This window comes from Panthera pardus, unplaced genomic scaffold (genome assembly GCF_024362965.1).
Source record: "Panthera pardus isolate Hobbes unplaced genomic scaffold, ASM2436296v1 HiC_scaffold_15, whole genome shotgun sequence".
NCBI lineage: Eukaryota > Metazoa > Chordata > Mammalia > Carnivora > Felidae > Panthera > Panthera pardus.
This window is the reverse complement of record NW_026526710.1, coordinates 32,003,158-32,022,610: the sequence shown is the minus strand read 5'-3', so window position 1 is coordinate 32,022,610 and position 19,453 is coordinate 32,003,158. Positions and strand designations below refer to the sequence as shown.

Genomic DNA, 19,453 nt, shown 5'->3' with positions numbered 1-19,453 from the left:
TCTATATTTGATATATATATATTCTATATCAAATTATTTCTTTTTTATGTTTTATTATTTATTTTTTGAGAGAGAGAGACAGAGCATGAGCAGGGGAGGGGCAGAGAGAGACAGAGACATAGAATCTGAAGCAGGCTCCAGGCTCTGAGTTGTCAGCACAGAGCCTAATGTGGGGCTCAGACTCACGAACCATGAGATCATGACCTGAGCTGAAGTCAGAAGCTTAAGCAACCGAGCCACCCAGGTGCCCCATATTATTTTTTTATATCAGAATGGGCTCCTGGTTTATTTAGTGTGTTATTTGTTAGTGGGTTATCTTTTACTATAATCTGTTTTGATATTGAAAGTGTTCCATATTTGATCTGGAAATCAGCTAGGTTAATTCTACTTTTCCTTCTGTATTTGTGATTCCCTTCTTAGACAGTGGCTTCCACTATCTTACATATATATATTTATTTGATTAATCCCTCTATATGTTATCAATTTCCCCTCTCCTTTTCATAGTTGCCCTGCTCATCCCACTTGGGCCCTAACATCCCTGCTCCTCTGCATAAATGACTGCCTTGCTGTGCTCTAACTAATATCTTTAGGATTTAAGACTTAATTTTGAGGGAAGAAGTAGCCATATGTCTTTTAAAGAAATCAAATCTGAATGTTTAACATTTCCACTACTTTTCTTATTATTTTTTTTTTTTATGTTTATTTGTTTTTGAGAGAGAGAGCAGGGGAGGGGCAGAGAGAGAGGGAGACACAGAATCTGAAGCAGGCTCAGGCTCTGAGCTGTCAGCACAGAGCCCAACTCAGGGCTCAGATTCCTGAACCATAAGCTGAAGTCAGGTGCTTAACTAACTGAGCCACTCAGGTGCCCCTCCACTACTTCTTTTTTGTGTATCCAGTATCTGTCTGACATCTTTTCCCTTTACCCTAAAGAGCTTCCTTTAGCATATATTACAGAGCAAGTTTGCTGGTGATACATTTCTTAGTTTTCATTCATGTGATAATGACTATTTTACCTTTGTTCTTGAAGGATATTTTTGCTAGACATATAATTATTGGTTGACAGGTTTTTATTTTCATTCAGGATTTTTTAAACATCATCTTACTATGTTCTGATCTTCACTGCTTCTAATAAGGGCTCAGTGCCTTCATATTGTTGCTTCCCTATATGTAATATGTTCTCTTTGACTGCTTTCAAATTTTCTCTCTTTGGTTTTCAGCAGGTTCTCTTTAGGATGCCTAAGTGCAGTTTTCTATTGTATTTGACCTACTTTGTATTAGTTAAGCTAACTGGTTTTTCAACAAATTTTGGAAACTTTTGGATATTATTTCTTCAAATATGTTTTTTTCTTCACTACTCTCTCTCTTTTCTGAAACTCAAAGTATACATATATTACAATACTTAACCATTCCCAATAGGTCCCTTGGGCTCTGTTTTAAATATTTTAAAATATTTTTCTCTCTTTCAGATTGAATAATTTCTACTGATTTAATCTTCAAGTTTACCAGTCCTTTCTTTTAAAGTCTCTAATACACCATTAAGCCTTTACAGCAATTTTTTAAATTTAATATGTTTTAATTTTATAATTTGAATTTTAGATTTTAGTTTCATTTTTTCTATTTTTCATTTCTTTGCTGGAATTAATTATTCCCTCATGATAATTTTTTCCTTAAAGTCCTTGTCCAACTTCAGAGTCCTCTCAGAGTCACTTTTTATTGATGACCTTTTCTCTTGACAAATTAGTCTATTTTTTTTTGTTTTCCTTTTTATTATATCCTACCTATTGTAACATCATTGAGAATGTAATATTATAACATTGTTGACATCTTTCAGGGACTCTGTATCCCATTATCTTCCTCTAAAGGGAGTTAATTTCATAGCAATTTTCATAGATTGGACTCATCCTCACAACACCATCTTCTCTGCTCTGTGCACTCTCTGTAACCTTGCTCATTTATTTTAGCCCTTTTGGCTGCTGTTTTTCAATAGGATGCTGGAGTCTCACATATGCCTTTTTGGTTTAATGTTTAGTTAAGGATTTGATCAGAGTTTGTGCAGATTTTGGAGCTCTCTCCTGTGTGGCTCCCTCCTAATAGGAATGTGCCCCTCACTTTCCAGCCGTCCTAGTAATAATCCCTTATTGCATCCCCTGACTCTTCAAATAAATAAGACTGTGGTTTTCAGTTGTGTTCTACCCCTGGTGTAATGTAGGGATTGGGAAAGGACTCAGTTGAAAAGTTGTATAAGTACAAATCTCACACAGTACATTTTCTTGTATCAAAATTTAATTATTTTTCAGTTTCTGCCTACACTTGGTTCTTCTCCATTACCCTCAAATAGTTATTTTATGTACTTAGTTCAGAGTTCATAACTGTTATACGCAGAACTGTTATTTCTCTACGAGCTACTCTATTTTACTAGAAAATTTTATTCCCTTTTTGGTATCTTTCTCTAACAAAGTTACTAACTAGGTGGATTTTTAGTACAGAATGGTATGTGTGACAGCTACATTCAGTTTTGAAAGTTGATGTTTTGCGTTCTTCATTTTCTCACTTAGAATAATTAAATATTTCAACTGGGATTTAATGAATTCAACAAATATATGTACCTGCTTCTCACAGGCATTGCAAAATGTTGGTGTTAGAGTTATAAACAAAGGCAGAAATGCCCTGCTCTAATGGAGCTTATAACCTAGTAGATAAAAAATAACTAATGAAATGATATAACTAGATGTCTGTTGGGAGAAAAGTTATCTGAAGAAAAAAGACACACAGCAGGATTAGGATGGGTAACAGTGGGCCCGACTGATTGAGGGATTCAGGAAAAAAAGACTTCATTGAGAAAGAAATATATAAATTGAGATCTAAAAGATTGAATGGACAATTATTAGGAGTCCAAATAGAAGGATTGGCATGTCCAAAGGCCTTGTAACAAAATATATAATGGGGCTTTTTGGGGCTTTTGAGGAACCAAACATAGACAAGTACTTTCAGTGAGGGGAGAATGAAGAGAGTATGGTACACGCTGTGGCCGGAAAGGTCAACAGCTTCATGTCCTGTGGGCCATGTGAAGGATTCTATTTTATTTATTTTGCTTATTTTTTTTATTTTTTTAAAGGTAGACTTCACTCCCTGTGCGTAGCCCAGCGCAGGGCTTGAACTCACAACCCTGAGATCAAGACAGGAGCTGAGATTAAGTGTCGGATGCTTAACTGACTGAGCCACCCAGGCGGCCCAAGCGTTTTATTCTTAATCCCAAGAGCAAGGAAGAACTGTGACCTTTCAGGAAAGGGCTTCTATTTGCATTTGGAAAGGTCTGATTTAGTTACAATGTGGATCATGGATTGGAGGGGTGAATCAAGAATGGGAAGAAAAACTGGGAGGCAACTGCCGTAGTTCAGGTGAGAGATGATGGTAGTTTGGGCCAAGGTCAGAGCAGAAGACAAATAAAAGTGGAAATTTTTGAGAAATAATAAGGAATTAATATCAAAAGGACTTGATGATAGGGATGCCTGGGTAGCTCATTTGGTTGAGCATCCAACTTTGGCTCGGGTCAAGGTTTGTGAGTTCAAGCCCCATATTGGGCTCTCTGTGCTCAGAGCAGAACCCACTCTGTCCCCCTCCTCTTTCTGCCCTTCCCCTGCTTGTGCTTTCTGTCTCAAAAATAAATAAATATTAAAAAAAAAAAAGGACTTGGTGACATATTGGATTTGATGTGTAAAGGAGGGAGATGTCAACAACATGTCCTAGGTTAGTTACTTTGCTAAATTAGATGGATGGTGGGTTTCACTTACTGAAATGTGGAATACTGAAAGAGGCCTAGAGTTGGGAACGAAGAGTATGTGTTCAGGTTTGAACTTGTTGAGTGTGGTATGCGACTGATAGAGTCAAGTAACTGTTGAGTAGGTAGTTGAATAGATGTAGCTGAAATTCAAAGGAGTATTCTATGTGAAAGTTATACATTTGGTAACTGGAGGAATGAGCACAGGATTGTGATTCCATAATTCAGCAATGTTACAGGAGTAATATTGATTTCGAAGACATTTCTTTCCTGTGGAAAATATATGTTCTGCAGATTCTGTAGTCTGAGTCCAAGGATTTAGATCATCTTCACCCCAGTGTCTGTTAATTCTGACTCCTTCCATCTACTCTTTCATTACTGCTTACAGAGTTGGAGGGGAAAAAATCCAAATTCTAAAACTTTCATATTGAGCTATATTTGTAAATTTTGTCTTCAAAATGAAAATCTTATCTGTGGCCTAAGTAAAAGACAATTTCCAAGTCATAACTGACTAATTTAAAATGTTTACTATTTTGGATCGGAGCTGCTAAGTTTATGTTTACCTTTGCATTTTCTGTTAAAGGGATAACTTATAAAGCAAATGAATAAACTTACAGACACACACACACACACACACACACACACACACACACACAAAATAACCAAAAAAAAAAAAAAAAAAAAAAATGCCTCGCTGAGAAGTTCCTGTAAAGTGCATTTAGAAGGCTTTGTTTATGTGATACAATAATGTGAGAGGGATCCAAGCCTCTTAGACTGATGATTTGACAGGCTATTTGCAAATCAATTTGATCTGCTCTTTAAACAAATCTCATTCAGGTAATGCCTGTTTAGCATAGTTCCCGGAAATGTATCTGTAGTGGATTTTCTGTTATATGATGTTGTTATTCTTAATTTTTTTTATTTCTGCACATGTAATTTTCAATATCAGTTAACCCTCATTATGATGAACTTTAAACTTTTTAATTGACTTCTGAAAAAAAGGAAAGATTACTTACCTAATATTCAGACTATGTAGAAAAGAGAATGAGTATCTATTGAATTCATGCTCTGTTCCAGATTCTTTGCCATCTATCATGAATAAATTGATATAACAATCATCATAGCCACCTAGTACATCTTGTTACCTCCATTTTGCCAACAAAACAGAAGCCTAGAGATATCTAAAAACTTTCCAAAGCTGTTTGCCTAGTAAATGGTGTCATTGGGATTTGAACCAGCATTTGAGTGATTGAAAAACCTTTTCCTACCCCACTAAGCCATTCTTATTCTATTATGGTTTTAGTTTAAGTATTCATATTTTATCATTGTTTGAAATTGGGAGTCCAGATATGGCTTATATTTAACTTTCTGGCAAGGAAAATTACCTTACTAAATATGCCTATTAACCTTACTCTCTCAGAAAATACTTTAAAATTTGACTTACTTAAAAAATATCATACAGATTTTTCATTAATTCCTATAGGCCTTTCCCACAATTACCCTGGAAAAAAGGATGGTGTTTTTTTGTTTTTTTGTTTTTTTTAAATTTTTTTTAACGTTTTTATTTATTTTTGAGACAGAGAGAGACAGAGCATGAATGGGGGAGGGGCAGAGAGAGAGGGAGACACAGAATCGGAAGCAGGCTCCAGGCTCTGAGCCATCAGCCCAGAGCCTGACGCGGGGCTCGAACTCACAGACTGTGAGATCGTGACCTGAGCCGAAGTCGGACGCTTAACCGACTGAGCCACCCAGGCGCCCCTGGTGTTTTTTTTTTTTTAATTGAGGTATAGTCGACATATAACATTAGTTTCAGGTGTACAACATAATGATTCGATATCTGTATACATTGCAGAGTGATCACCACAATAAGTCTTGTTTATATCCATCACCATAGTTACAGAATTTTTTTTCTTACAATGACAATGTTTAAGATCTACTGTCTTAGCAACTTTCAAATATGCAGTACAGTATTATTAACTGTTATTGTCACCATGCTGTACATGACATCCTCATGACTTATTTATTTTATAACTGGGAGTTTGTACCTTTTGCTCCCTTCACTCATTTCACCTACCTCTGTATCTGTGAGCGTGTGTGTGTGTGTGTGTGTGTGTGTGTGTGTGTGTTTTAAAGATTTCACATAGAAGTGGTATCATATGGTGTTTGTCTTCCTCTGTCTGATTTATTTCACCTAACTTGCCCTCAGGGTCCAAGATTGGTCTTAATATAGTGTTTACTATTTATTCACTGATATGCACAGGCCTATAGATATACATGCCATCTAATTAAATGGAGAATGTTCTGACCTTTCCTTGGTAATGTTATTTGACAGAAGGAGAACTCGAAGCAGAGTGGTTGCAAGATGTGGGTTTATCAACCTTGATCTCGGGTAATGAAGAGGAGGATGGCAAAGCCTTGCTCTCTACGCTGACTCGAACCCAAGCAGCTGCAGTGAAAAAGAGATACAATACTTACACTCAAACCATGAGAAAAAAGAACAAGCAATCTGTTAGGGATGTCAGAGACATCTTTGGAGTCAGCGAATCTCCTGTAAGTAATGAACTTGGCTCAAAAGTTTTGCTTTGATTTAGGGGCGATGGGGAGAATGTGAAAAAAATATTAGAAAAAGTTGGCCATTCTCTTTTAGAGAAAACTAAAGCAGACAGAAGAGTGCAAATTTTACAACTTTGAAACTTAAGCGATCATTCCTTCTCCTACAGCAGCCTCCCTCAACACTTTTTTATTCCTTCTTGGTTGAGTTGGAGAATATCTTACTTGGTAATGGAGCAAATCTTTATAGATGGGATACACAGAGCCTTTACTTAAATCTAACACTGAATGGAAATTCTGTGGACAGGCAAAGGACCCCCAGAGAAGTGGGCCCAAAGTATTCTAAGCAAGTTCGGGTAGTTAATTTTAAATGGAGGTTGGAGTGGGAGAGTGGGTAGGGTAGCCTTTATGTTCAAATTAAAATGGTAAAAAGTGAAAGATGCCAACATTAATTAAGTGGGCAAGAGAGGGATTCAAAAAACCATAAGGGAAGCATCACATGTTTTCTGAGAAATGGCTGGTTGAAATTCCAGCTTACCCTTAGCAATTTCATGGCCACAAATTTTACTTTTGATGGTGTTAGTCATGTTCTCCTATTGCTAGGACGGTTTTGCTGCTAGCTCTGCCTTACCACTCATTTATTTATTCACTCATTGCATCACTGAAATCAATAACTGCATTATTGATGCAACAAATACTTACCAGATACATTCTCTGTGCAAGATCCTATATTAGGCTCTATGCAAATAGGATTCTCAAATTTTGGGGATAATTAGTCTGTAGAAAAAAGAAACTGGATATTCTTCTGCAGTTGCAGAGAGTTGCCTGGGGCAAGTTAGTTAATCACTCTGATTTACATTTCTTATCTGTTTAATTGTAATATTAATAATGACATAAATTAAAACTTCAAGGATATTTGGGTAGGTGGCTTGGTTGAAGGCACCCTCCACTTTGAGTTACTTTAGGTTATCTGTAAGTCCAGTCTTCTCTTATATATATTCATCACACTGGGTAGTTGCCAGGGTAGCTCACATTTCCAGGTTAACCTTTGCATTTGTGTTAATAATGCCCTAGAATAGCAGTGTCCTTAAGAACTTTCTAGTGATGGAAATAAATGATCTAATTCTGTGCTGTCCAATATGGGTAGCTAGAGTGTGTCCAATGTGTAGCTAGTGTAAGGAACTGAAATTTTAATTTTGTTTAATCTTAATTAATTTAAATCTAAATCATCACATATGGCTTGCAGCTAATGTACTGAGCAGTACAGTTCTAGAATCTTCTGTTGTACATAATTATATATCTGAGGCAGTGTATTTTGAGTTCTGTGCTGATCGAACTTTCAATCTAGCTGAAACCCGTACCTTTTTGGAAGTGAGATTTTCTGTAGCTGTAGTTGAATCAAGGTAACACCCACAACTTGAAGCAAGGGCTTCAGCCATGTGAGTCCTGGCCAAGGTGCCTATGAAAGAAAAGGTTTACCCTGCTGGTTTAAATTCCCTGAGTCATTTCACATATATGTCCCAGATCGTCTTCAGAGAATCCTAACAACTTGACCTACATGCTTCCTTTCTTATTTCTATTTCCAACTACTTCAGGCTAAGATTTTTGCTCTTCCCTAGCAAATTGCAAAACAGTTAACTATCTATAGCTTCTCCGAATCCTGCAGGTACTGAAGAAAATGCATTCAGTGTGTCTTTAGGTTTCCAAAAACTTTGGACTCCTAGATGCATAGAAACAGTGGTCTTCCCACAGACCCTAAAGGGAAGTATAAAGTGGGCACTTACACATTGGGGCTTTAAGTACAAAAAGAAACGAAAGATCTGTTACTTCTCCATAACATGCAGGTGCAGGAAACCGGTGTTTAACTCCAGCAAAGGCAGAGAAAGGACCATATTTGTGGTAAATAAAGGGAATGCTCCCCCGGGGCTCTTCCCCCTGCCTACCTTCCTCTTCTCCCTTCCAGTCTTGCTGCTGAAGCCCCAGTTCTGAAGTGAATAGAGAATGGGTGTGCAACAGGGAGAGTGGTTGAAAAGAAATCCATATATTCTAGGGAGTAGAGGTCTTTGTGCTGTCCATAGAAGCGCAGCACCTGGAAGTCAGTGAAAGCCTGGCATTACAAAATTCAGATTGTTCTTCATAAAAAATACATAAATCTAGGGTTTTAAAAAAATATGGTAAGTTTACAGGTCTATCAGGCCTAATAAACATCTTCACAGACTTTCTTCCTAAAAAAAAAAAATCAGCATCTGCTTCTGTAAGTAGACTTGGAAGTTTCTTAGAAAAGTACCTAAACTTTTAAAATTTCCTATCTGAATTTGACAGCATAAATACCAATTCATCCCTCCCTCCTTCTCTTGCCCAAAGTATCTGTCAGCCCTGGTCTGTCTCTCTCAATGTCTCCCCCTCCTTCACTTCCCCTGTCTCTATATGACTCTCTCTGTCTCCCCCCCCCCCACCACCACATATCCTCTCCTACGCTGTTTCTTTCTTTGTCATCATTTACGTACATTAATAGAAAATCACCTAAAGTTTCCATCTCATTTTCTTAATGAAGATTTAACATCATAAGTTTCATAAGGTAATTTTGCATTAATCTTAGGCATGTGAATCTGACCCCGTGTACTTACCTAGTGAAGATATAAATTCAGTAATTTAAAAGATAGATATGTAGATTACACTCCTCTTTTCTTAATGTATTTTGCACACTGAATCCCATGCTCAGAATAATTTGCCTCCAGAATTTTGGAGCTACTCGTTCATTATCTTCTCTCGTGTACTGTTGGTCTATGGGAAGCACAGTATCTCCACCAATGAGGAATGAGTTCCTTTATATACAAATGTGGAAGTTTTTTGAACTTTATGTTTATTGTTGGAACCTTGCAATTTCACCAGTTTTACCTTTTGAAAACATTCATCCTAGTCACCGCTAAAAGAGCTCTTTCAATATGAGAGCTCACTCATTCTTCAGGTTCTGCATATTGCCTTCTAATATTTAAAACCAGTATTTATTCCCTTCCTTCTGTCACTTATCTCCTTCTGGAACTCCCGTTAGATGATTGTTGCATTGTTTGGATTGAACCTCAGTATCTTTTAAATGTTCTCTTGTTATTCCGGGCTTGGTTTGTGTGTATCTGTGGCTGTCCTTTCCACTTCATTTTTTTATATCCGTAACTTACTGTAATACCATAATACCATCGTATATTCATGGTGGTATCAATACTTCTGCCTTTCATTAATTAAAAAAAAATTAACAGCCATATTGTTAATTTGCTGAGGCATCTCCTTTCCCCTGACTTCCTCTTTATTTTAGTGATCTGTTCTTGTTTCTTGGCTGCAATAGCCCTAAACCTTAAATTCCAAGGTGGTCTTCTTTTCCTTGAATTACTATTTTCTTCAGGGTCATCTGCTTACGTTTGGCATCATTACATCACTATTGTTCAGTTGATTTTGGATATTTGGGTGTTAATTCCTATTAATGCAGGGCTAGGTTGATTGAATGATTGATTGATTGATGAGTATAGGTAATGACTGTATATTTCCTATGCAGTTACGTAGACTTATTTTCTCCCTAAAACTCTCCTAGTGGATAGCAGTCTGGACCTGTGTGAGTGGTGAAATGTGTCAGTCAGCTGTCACACTTCACTTTAAAGACACACAAATATAGTATCAATGCAAAAGTAATGATAATCTTAAAGAATTACTTTTTTCTTTTTTTTTTTTTTTTTGCTTTTCAGGCAAGCTTAACTTGCCTTTTTATACTCCTGTGTTCTTTCAGAAGGCCCCAATGAAGGGCAATTTAACTTTCTGTCCAGGAGCACTATACCAGGACACCCCTCCCCCCCCCCAAGGCAAGTGGTCATGTTGTCAACAAGAGGACACTTGTTGGGTTTTATCCTGGAATCACATTTAGCTGCTGCCCGCTGTTCAGTGTTAGAGGGAGGGAAGCTCTCCTGGCTGCTTTTTTCAGAAAAACATTCTTCGATCACTTTGGCCATTGGCCTCTGAATTGGGGATGCCTTACTGCTCTCTTTATTCTCAATGTTGATTATGTGTTTTTTTTTCTAGATGAGCGTTTATCTTCTATATGTTTTTCTCTTGTAACTTTTTTCAGGCCAAGGTTTCCCTCTACCCTTATCAAGCCATTTTTGCTTGCTTTTTATCTTCCAGGAACATCCAACAATTTCTGTTCTGCTAATGGAAATGTTTAGTGGTTTCTAGATCTCCTCTTTGAAAAAGGTATCTCTTTTGACACTATGAATGATTTGTAGGGGGAGGAGAAAGCAGTATGTTCATTTTGCTATCTTGACCCTTGAAGAATCTGTGCTGATTCTTCAGTAATATTCCTTCCAAAAAATGTGTTTTTCCTTATTATAAAAATAGTACATAATCTTTACTGGAAACTTAGGAAATATGAACAAGCAAGGTAAAAAATGACTATTTCTATGGGCCCAAATAAAATTTTATGATTTAATTAAATATCCAATAAATAAAGTTTTCAGTGGAATTCTAACAGTAAAGGAATAAAATATTTAACCCCTGTGTTAGTAGAGCTATTATGCACTGAATCACAAATACTAAATCAGCCTCTGGATGTGATAGGATCTGCAGTACTGTTCATCATGAGCAGAATTCTGGGACCCAAATACATTTGTCTCCAATATTTAGAAGATGTGAATCAAACGTTCCTTTCAGTAACATATTTAATTGAGTAAAATAGTCAACCTAATTTATTTCCAATTTCATAATTGATAAACAACTAGTCAGAGGTGGGACTGACATAATTGTGTAAATATAGTCATGCACACTGTTTTTAAAAACTTGATTATATCACCTGTATATACATTTTACTACATGTAACAGAAAACCCAAGAAATCATGAGTTGTACAAATACGGGTGTATTTTTCTCTCTTTAAGAAGAAGGTAAGGTAGGTGTTCCTTTGCAGTAGCATGGATCCATCTTCCTCCTGTCTTTCTATTTTGTCATTCATATGCAACCTTCATCCTTTTGCTTACAAATTGGCCGGGCTACTTCTAGCACTATATCCATGGTCCTGGAACTTGTACCATCTTACTCTGTCTCCCCGACCTTAGTGTCCTGGAAATCTTACTCTGTAGAATTCCAATTACCTTTCATTGCCTAGAAATGTTTTATGATCATCCTTAGCTTCAAAAGAGCCTAAGAAATTGACCTTTTTTAGTTGGACACAAAAGTCCCTAGAAAAGAAAAAAAAAATCAGGATCCTGTTAAGGAAGGCAGGTGACTGGATTTGGAGTAAACAGCTGACAATATACTCCACAGAGACCAGAGTGTCTGTCATTGTGCCCCGAATGTAGTGGGCTCTCAGTGTTGGCTGATGGATGGCTACATGCGGTGATCAGTGCACAGCAGGCAAATCTATGGATGTCCCCACACGTCTGTGTGAATGGACACAGGTCATGCAGAGCTCATGACTGAATGCACAATGACACTGGGGAGAAGATACCTGAATAAAAATGCACTTTCATTTTTCTCAATAGCCAGATGATTTTTGTTGTATCCCAGCTCCTCTTTTGGAACTGATCCTGGATGAAGAAGTGATATCAGCAATTCCCTGCAGAAATGGTCAACTGGTAAGATAAAGCAAGGGGACTTGAAAGTAAGGAGGTTAGAAAAAGTAATTATTTCAAGGCAGTCGGGAGAACTTGAGCAAAATGCCTACTTGCCTTGTCACAAAGAAGGAAACAAAGACTCTTAAATTCAGGAATGAATAATTAAATAGTTAAATCCACAAATAACTCCGTGGCCTGTCTGCACCTCGAGTAACAAAACCACAGCTGCAGTTCCAGCCCCAGCCAGAAGTCAAAATGTCAGCTAAACTTTGGTTCTTTTTGCTGAACATGTAGTAGAAGACCTTCTGCTACTCTCCATGTATCTGTCAATATTAATTTAGTTCTCTACATATGAAATACTTGATGTTTCAGTTATTTTCTACAGGTAGATATTTTGTTGGGGGACAGCACCGTAGCATCTTCAGTGTGTAACAGGAGGTGGGGAAAGTGCACTGTCTAGCACAGGAGGTAAACACCTTTCATTGGAGCCCACCTTGTCTATCTTAGTACAAAGTTTCAAAAAGGGCTAACCTGAGCTCATCATTGCCAATGAAGTGATCTCAGTGGAAGGCCTGCGTGTGTGTGTGTGTGTGTGTGTGTGTGTGTGTGTGTGTGATGAATGCTATGCCATCATCTGTACCATTTGGCCTAAGGCCTAGGTCCTCTTACTGAAGTGAGGTGCCCAGAGTAGGAGACGTAGAAAGACATGGAGTTATTGACATCTGCCTCCACTTGGACTCATGGCAGCAGAAATTTATGGTGAGAGACTCCTCTGGTATGACTCATGTTTCCTTCTCTTTAGCTCTACTTTTTTTTTTCCTTCCTAGTAGAGGAAGAAGGATTCTTTTGCTGTTTTAAGAATGACCCTTGTACCATTTTTGATCTGATGAATAATGATGCTGATGATGATCTTTAGTTTCTGTACAGTTTATTTTCATTTTATACATACTTTATGTAGGACATTCTGTCTGGATCTCGAAAAATTGTCCTAATACAGGCTAGCCCTTTGTTGCTTGCAAATGCTGCTTAAGGGTTTGGATGTGGCCCGATGTTCTGGCTGCTCCTCTGTTGCCTGAGGGTAGGTCAAGTTCTGGAGGAGGAATGTGGTTAGCTGGAGCTGGGAGCAATCCAGTAGATTTTGTCTCTAATTGTTTTTCCCTCCAATTTCATTATATTTCTCATAGAAGTGTTAACTCCATTTAGTCAGAAGTCTTTACTTTTTCTGTTGAGCTGGCAGCAAGTGTCCTCAGGTTTTAGATTGTTCCTGAATTACAGGGAGTCTTACATACCTTACTTCCAACCAGGACACTTGATCTGAGTTGTGATTCCTCTCTGTCTGCCCCTGACTCCTCAGACCACCAGAGGAGGGGCATGTCGAATAGACACTAGTGTTTTCAAATGATGGATTTCTGTGAGGTTTCACCCTAGCTGACTCTGTCTTCTCTTTTAATCGCCTCCTCTTTACCCTGTAGGTAAGGGAGGGATTCCCACCCTAGGGTTATAGGAGTGGCTTGACACCTGACAATGGACAGAGAAGGTCAACAGCAATTTATTATCACATGTTCTCACAGCTTGGGTTAGGAGGACACCAGACACCACACAGAGCTACATGTGGGGTGCACTTGGGAACAGAGTGAATAACCAAGGGTTGTAGCAAGCAGGCCGTGTAGTATCAAGAGAGCACGGCTCCCCTTGGTTCCCATGGGAGGATGTGATTGGCTTGTTTGAATAATTCCACAGGCTGACGGGGAACTGAAAGCCACTACTGAAGGATAAGCAGGAATTGTGTCTGGCCTCCTGGATAAGGAGCATTGTTCTGCTAGGGGACCTTATATAAGGGAGCAGAGTGGGACGGAGGCTTGTAGTTAGACCATTTATGGCCCTTCTGCTTTTACCAGATGTAAGGCAGCACGTAAGAGAGGCTTATTTGAAGTCTTACTTGCCACACTTAACACACCATCCTAACCATGGACTCCCGTGATTGTCTAGGCTTATTTTGTTTCTTTTCCCTTTTTTCACTATTTTTTTTAATTTCAATTCCTGGAAGGTCTTATCACCTTTTAAAGGTGAATCAAGGGGCAACTGTGGTGCCGAACAATCTAAGAAATCTAGCAGTAAGACAGAAGAGGACATTAAAGTTTTATTCCAGGCCCTGCTCTGAACTACTGAGCAGTTTATAGAATGGGAAAGGGAGTACCATTCTTTCTCCCAGGAGGATGGTGAGGGCTAACATAGCAGAATGACTACAGAGAACAGTAAAAATATTAATTTGCATAATCATACATATTACAAAATGTTACAGCTTCTTAGCAGATTGTACCTTTTATCCTTTAAGCGAATCTGGCAAGAAATCTCTCCGGATACTAAATTTTCATACCTAAAAACTTAAATCCTACATTGAGGAGGGCACCTGTTGGAATGGGCACTGGGTGTTATATGGAAACCAATTTGACAATAAGTTATATTCACTATAAAATAAATAAATAAACAAACAAACATTAAAAAAAGAATTAAAAAAATAAAAACTTAAATCCTAAATTGGTGAGTATCAAAGTGCTAGGCCCTAAATTAATTTTTCAGAAATTTTTAAATATTAATGTTTGCTTTTTCATATAGTGCTAACGTTGAGAAATTTGATTTCTCTCTACATCTTATTTTGTATCCTTTCATTTTTGCATTTCTGGAAGCCTTTTGCATTTATCTTTTTTTGATGTTTTGTTTTTATTTTTGAGAGAGAGCATGTACATGTATGCACGCAAGCGGGGGCAGAGAAGAAGGGGGACAGAGGATCTGTGCGGACAGCAGAGAACACTTTGCGGGGCTCAGACTCATGAATCCTGAGATCATGGCCTGTCAACTGATTGAGCCACCCAGGTGCCCCTTAAATTTATCTTTAGTGTTAGAGACCTGAACTGCCATAAGGGTATGAAATCTTTTTTTTTTTTTTTTTTAATCATGATCAGCACTCAGCTTTTTGTTTCTGAAAAACATTACTTTTCTTTCAGTTATGACCATTCTCTTCCCAGAATTTCTTTAATTATTTCATCATTTCCATTTTCTCTATTCTTCCTTTTATTGCCTCTGTATTAAACTTCTATATTTCTTAAATTGTCTGTTATATTTCCTTGTCTTTTTTTTCTGTTCTGTATGCTAGTAGATTTTGTCTATGTCATTTTGTAAATCCCTGATTCTCCTTTTAGCCATGAGTGGTTATAATTTAGCCTCTATTGATTTTTTCATTCAGTAGTCATACTGCTAATTGACAAGAACTCCTTCTTTTTCACTCACTTCCCTTTATTTTTATAGTTACTCCTGACTTATGGTTGTACTATTTTCTCAAATATTTCTGAAATTAATTCATTTTAAGCCTCTTCCCTTTTCTCAATTCTTTTTCACCGAATGTTTATCACTGTACCTTTTTAGAATGTTTTTTTTTTTTTTTTTTTTTCTCCATGAGTGACTTTTTCCTAACATTGATTTTCTCCGGTGCCTGATGGTTCTTAGTGATTGATTTATATTTATTAATGGACTAGATTGACTAATTAATTACTTAGGATATGTCATTGCTGTATGATTTCTCTGCCATGATATAGATATTTTCCCAAAGGACTCTTTATTGAATAAGAAGGGTGATTTCGGGTACTGTGTAAGTGAGTAAGGTATGTGAATGTTGTGTGAATGGAAGTTAGTTTCACTGTATATATGGGTGAGTATGCATGCTCATGTGTGCACGCGTGCGCGCACACACACACACACACACACACACACACACGCAAGCATACACCAAAGGGAGAAGTGGTAAATGATTTCATTTCTTGCTATCCAAGACAAAACTGATGTTTCCCATTATTCTCCCTTCCATGTCTTTCATGGTGGCCCAGAGTAACCTGATACTGAGGTCTGTTTTTTAGTTCTGATCCTGGACTACTACCCATGGCAGGTGGTTCACTGCACCCAGAGTGCTTTTAGCTGCTGCCTGCTGTTCAGTGTAAAGGGAGCTTTTGGGAGGTCTGTCTGGCCTCTCCATTGACAAAACATTTTACGATAAATTATTGCAGCTGTTCCGCTAGGGCCCCATCCTACCCTTTCTAATTTTCACACTGAGGTTACTTGGTTGTCTGTTTGCTTTTTGTAGATTTATCTTTTCCTTGCCAGCAGTGTTGTTTTATGCTATTCTTAGGCTAAAATCTGTGCAATTATGAAATACGTTATTTATGTTTTATTCCCCAGGAATTTCTAACAATTTCTCACCTGTTATTAGTACACCTTGTTGGTTTCCAGTGCCATTTGGAGCTGGTCTTACAATCCCGTTCTCTAATTCTGAGTGATTGGGAGTGCTGTGCCCTCAGTCCTCTGTCCTGACCTGGCTTCTTGTATTGCCTCATTAGCATTGTTTTCACTTCAAAACAGATGTATGTTTTTCTTATGAATATAATGTGTACACTTTGGGGGAAAATTAGAAAATATGGAAAAGCAAGATGAAAAATAACAGTTTCTGAAGTTTCATGTAGAAGTTTATGATTTCACTATTATCCAGTGTGTTTAATTTGGCACAATGTTGCTTCAATCATAGAATAGAATAATTGCATCTTATTTGGGGGAATGCCATTATATCACAAGTGCTGCTAAAAATCTTAGAGCATATGCACAAAGCCTATAATGCCATCGATCACAATTGGAATAGTCTCCAAATATACTTGCTGCATAATGAAAATCAGAGCTTTTACAATATTCAGTGAATGGGAATGAAATGTTTGGTTCAGTCACGTGTGTTTGTGAGACCATCAATCTACTGTATTTCCAGTTTCTTAATTGAAAAAAAAACTGACTACTTTTGCTGATTTATAAGTCATTACCAAAAGTCATAAAGTCTGATTTTAAAGTAGCATAGTTTTATCAGGAAGCTGCATGACTTAGACAATTAGAGATGTATTGTCCTTATAAAATAAGAAGTCTGAGGCTGGTGTGGCTAGTATCCCTAGCCTGGATCTACCGACTTTTTCATCTTTCCACTCTGCTCCACGTAGCATGTGGGCTTATATTTAATGCTTATAGGCTTATATTTAATGCCTGGGCATCACAGGCATCATGTCCATGTTCTGGAAGAAGCATCAGCCAGCAGATTCTATCCACTTAAACAAGAAAATACTAGCCTTCCTGGATGCTCTACCAAGTAGGATTTTACTTGTATCTCATTGGTCATAACCATCACATGATCACACTTTAGTCTTTTTAGTTTAGATGTAGCATCTTGGAATAGATCATGATATTCGTAAGTTAAGAAGGAAATAAAAGTGGATTTTGGCAGGTAATTAACAGTGTCTGCTCTTGAGACCAACTTCTGCTACAGTACACAGTATTTATGAGGATCAGTATAATTGTGGATGAATTGGCAAATGCCCTTGACATTGCACAGGTCAGTCATTAACTCTGTATATCACCACATGGCTGTCCATTTATAGAGTTTGTGTAATGAATAATTGAATAAACAGTCATGTTGGGACAGATATGCCTGAATAAAAATGGCTTTCATTTCTCTCATTAGCCAGGTGATACCTGTGACAATCATACTGCTCAGTTGGATGGTCCCCAGGAGGAAAAAGAGCTGCCAGGAGTTATGAAAACAAGTGATTCCTTGGTAAGTTATAGCAGGAAAGTTGGGAGTAGGGATGAATGAAGAGGCCATTTTTTTTTCCCCAAGACAATCAGGCAAAACTTCAAAACAGTGCACCGTAATTAAGATGACTGGACAGCCACAGCTGTCAACATACCTATCTACCTTTAATCAATTTATAGGAAAACATTCAGCAGTAAACAAACCCAAGTTTAATAGTTAAGCTCACAAATAATTGCATGCTCTATAAAAACAGACAAATACCCAGAAAACCAATGACGGTAGGCCGTTTCTGGGGCAGATTTAGTTTCTTTGTTTTTTCTTTTATTTAAAGAAATTCTCATAAGTGCTAGTTCCATCGAGTCATAGGTCCGTCTGTTGGAGGAGAAGCAGGTGTCCTCAGGTTTTCTATTGTTTTCCCAGTGCAGGGTGAATACCAGGCACCTTTCTTCTGACCATACATGTAACCCCAGGTATCCAGTGCCTTTTTCCCTTCTCCCTCTCCCTACTTTTACCCATCCCCACTTCTTCTCCCAGCTGACCCAGAGGAGGGAAAAGTCAGGCAAGCCTCACAAGAAGGGTCAAGCTTATATCCATTTACAACCAGGAAAGTTTACTTTATTCACGGTTCAGCCCAGAGCCTTTTCTCACATGTTTCTATGTACACTCCTTCAAGCAGTCTTTTCTCTCCTTTGGTGGAGGTTGTGTAGTGTTTTCTTTCTTGTTTTTCCATGCTCATGTTCCCTGTCCTGGCTTCCTCCCAGATTAGCAAAAGGCAGAATGGGGAATCCCAATAGGTTCCCTCCTCCCTGCTGAGATGGTGCAGGGGAGTCTTTGTTTGAATGTGCATGTATTGAGCCCACCTGTGGTTACTCACACCTTTGGTTGTCCTCTCTCCTAATTTGGACATGATGGTAGTTGTCTTTTTCAAAATGTTCTCCATTTGCTTTCTTCATTAGTGCAGTTTTGATGGAGAGGGAGTTGGACTGTAGAAAGGAATTTGTGTTATTTCTGGAACATCTCTGTCCAATCACCCCTCATATGAATGTTGCTGGGAATCTTTTTTCCTATTTTTTAGTTATGTTTTGTTCACTCTATTAGGTTTTAGGAAAGAGAGTTTGGATCATCTGACTTAACTTTCCCATTTAATCCCAGAATATAACCCCGGTTATTTACAGAAATAACACAAGATTTCTTTTGATATTAAAAATTATCCCCAGTCTGCTCCCTGCTGGTATTTGACCTTTGATTCCCTTAACTTAACTACACAAATCCTTTACTTTTGAAAACAAATCAACTTTCTCTTTCAAGAACATACCCTGAGCTTTCCATTGGTAAAGGTTTGTTTGGTCTTTTCTCACCTTTTAACATGGGAAAAAGATTTGAACAGATGCTTCACCAAAGAAAATATGGGGATGGCAAATTAACCTCAGGAAAGGTGCTCAGTATCACTGGTGATTATGGAAATGCAAATACAGCCACAGGGAGGTGTCTCTACATAACCTGCCTAATGCAAGACTGACCCTCTCATCTGCTGCTAAGGGTGCAGAGCAGTTGACACTGCTGCCCTGCTGGTGGTAGTGTAAGATGGTCCATCCACTTTGGAAAATAATTTGGCAACTTCTTTTTTTTTTTAAATATTAAAAAAAACTTATTTTGATGTTTATTCATTTTTGAGAGAGAGAGAGAGACCGCGCGCGCGCACACACCCGCGCGAGCACGAGCGGGGGAGGGGCAGAGAGAGAGAGGGAGGCACAGAATCCGAAGTAGGCTCCAGGCTCTGAGCTGTCAGTACAGAGCCCCACGCGGGGCTCAAACCCATGAACTGGGAGATCATGACCTGAGCTGAAGTCAGAAGCTTAACTGACTGAGCCTCCAGGCACCCCTGGCAACCTTCAACTGTTAACGCATATACCTACTT

At 38.1% G+C, this 19,453-nt stretch overlaps 1 protein-coding gene across 8 annotated transcripts in view; it reads left to right on the top strand.

The window, feature by feature from the left end:
• ARHGAP28 (Rho GTPase activating protein 28) overlaps positions 1 to 19,453 on the top strand; it is a 222,855-nt gene that overhangs the window by 139,583 nt on the left and 63,819 nt on the right. For 6 of the 8 annotated variants that reach the window (XM_053902407.1, XM_053902402.1, XM_053902401.1 and 3 more), the window contains 3 exons: positions 6,111 to 6,328; positions 11,847 to 11,939; positions 17,464 to 17,556. In XM_053902407.1, the coding sequence (XP_053758382.1) occupies positions 6,111 to 6,328; positions 11,847 to 11,939; positions 17,464 to 17,556 (404 nt within the window). The remainder of the gene's footprint in view (positions 1 to 6,110; positions 6,329 to 11,846; positions 11,940 to 17,463; positions 17,557 to 19,453) is intronic. The other 2 variants (XM_053902404.1, XM_053902403.1) reach the window with 1 other exon arrangement.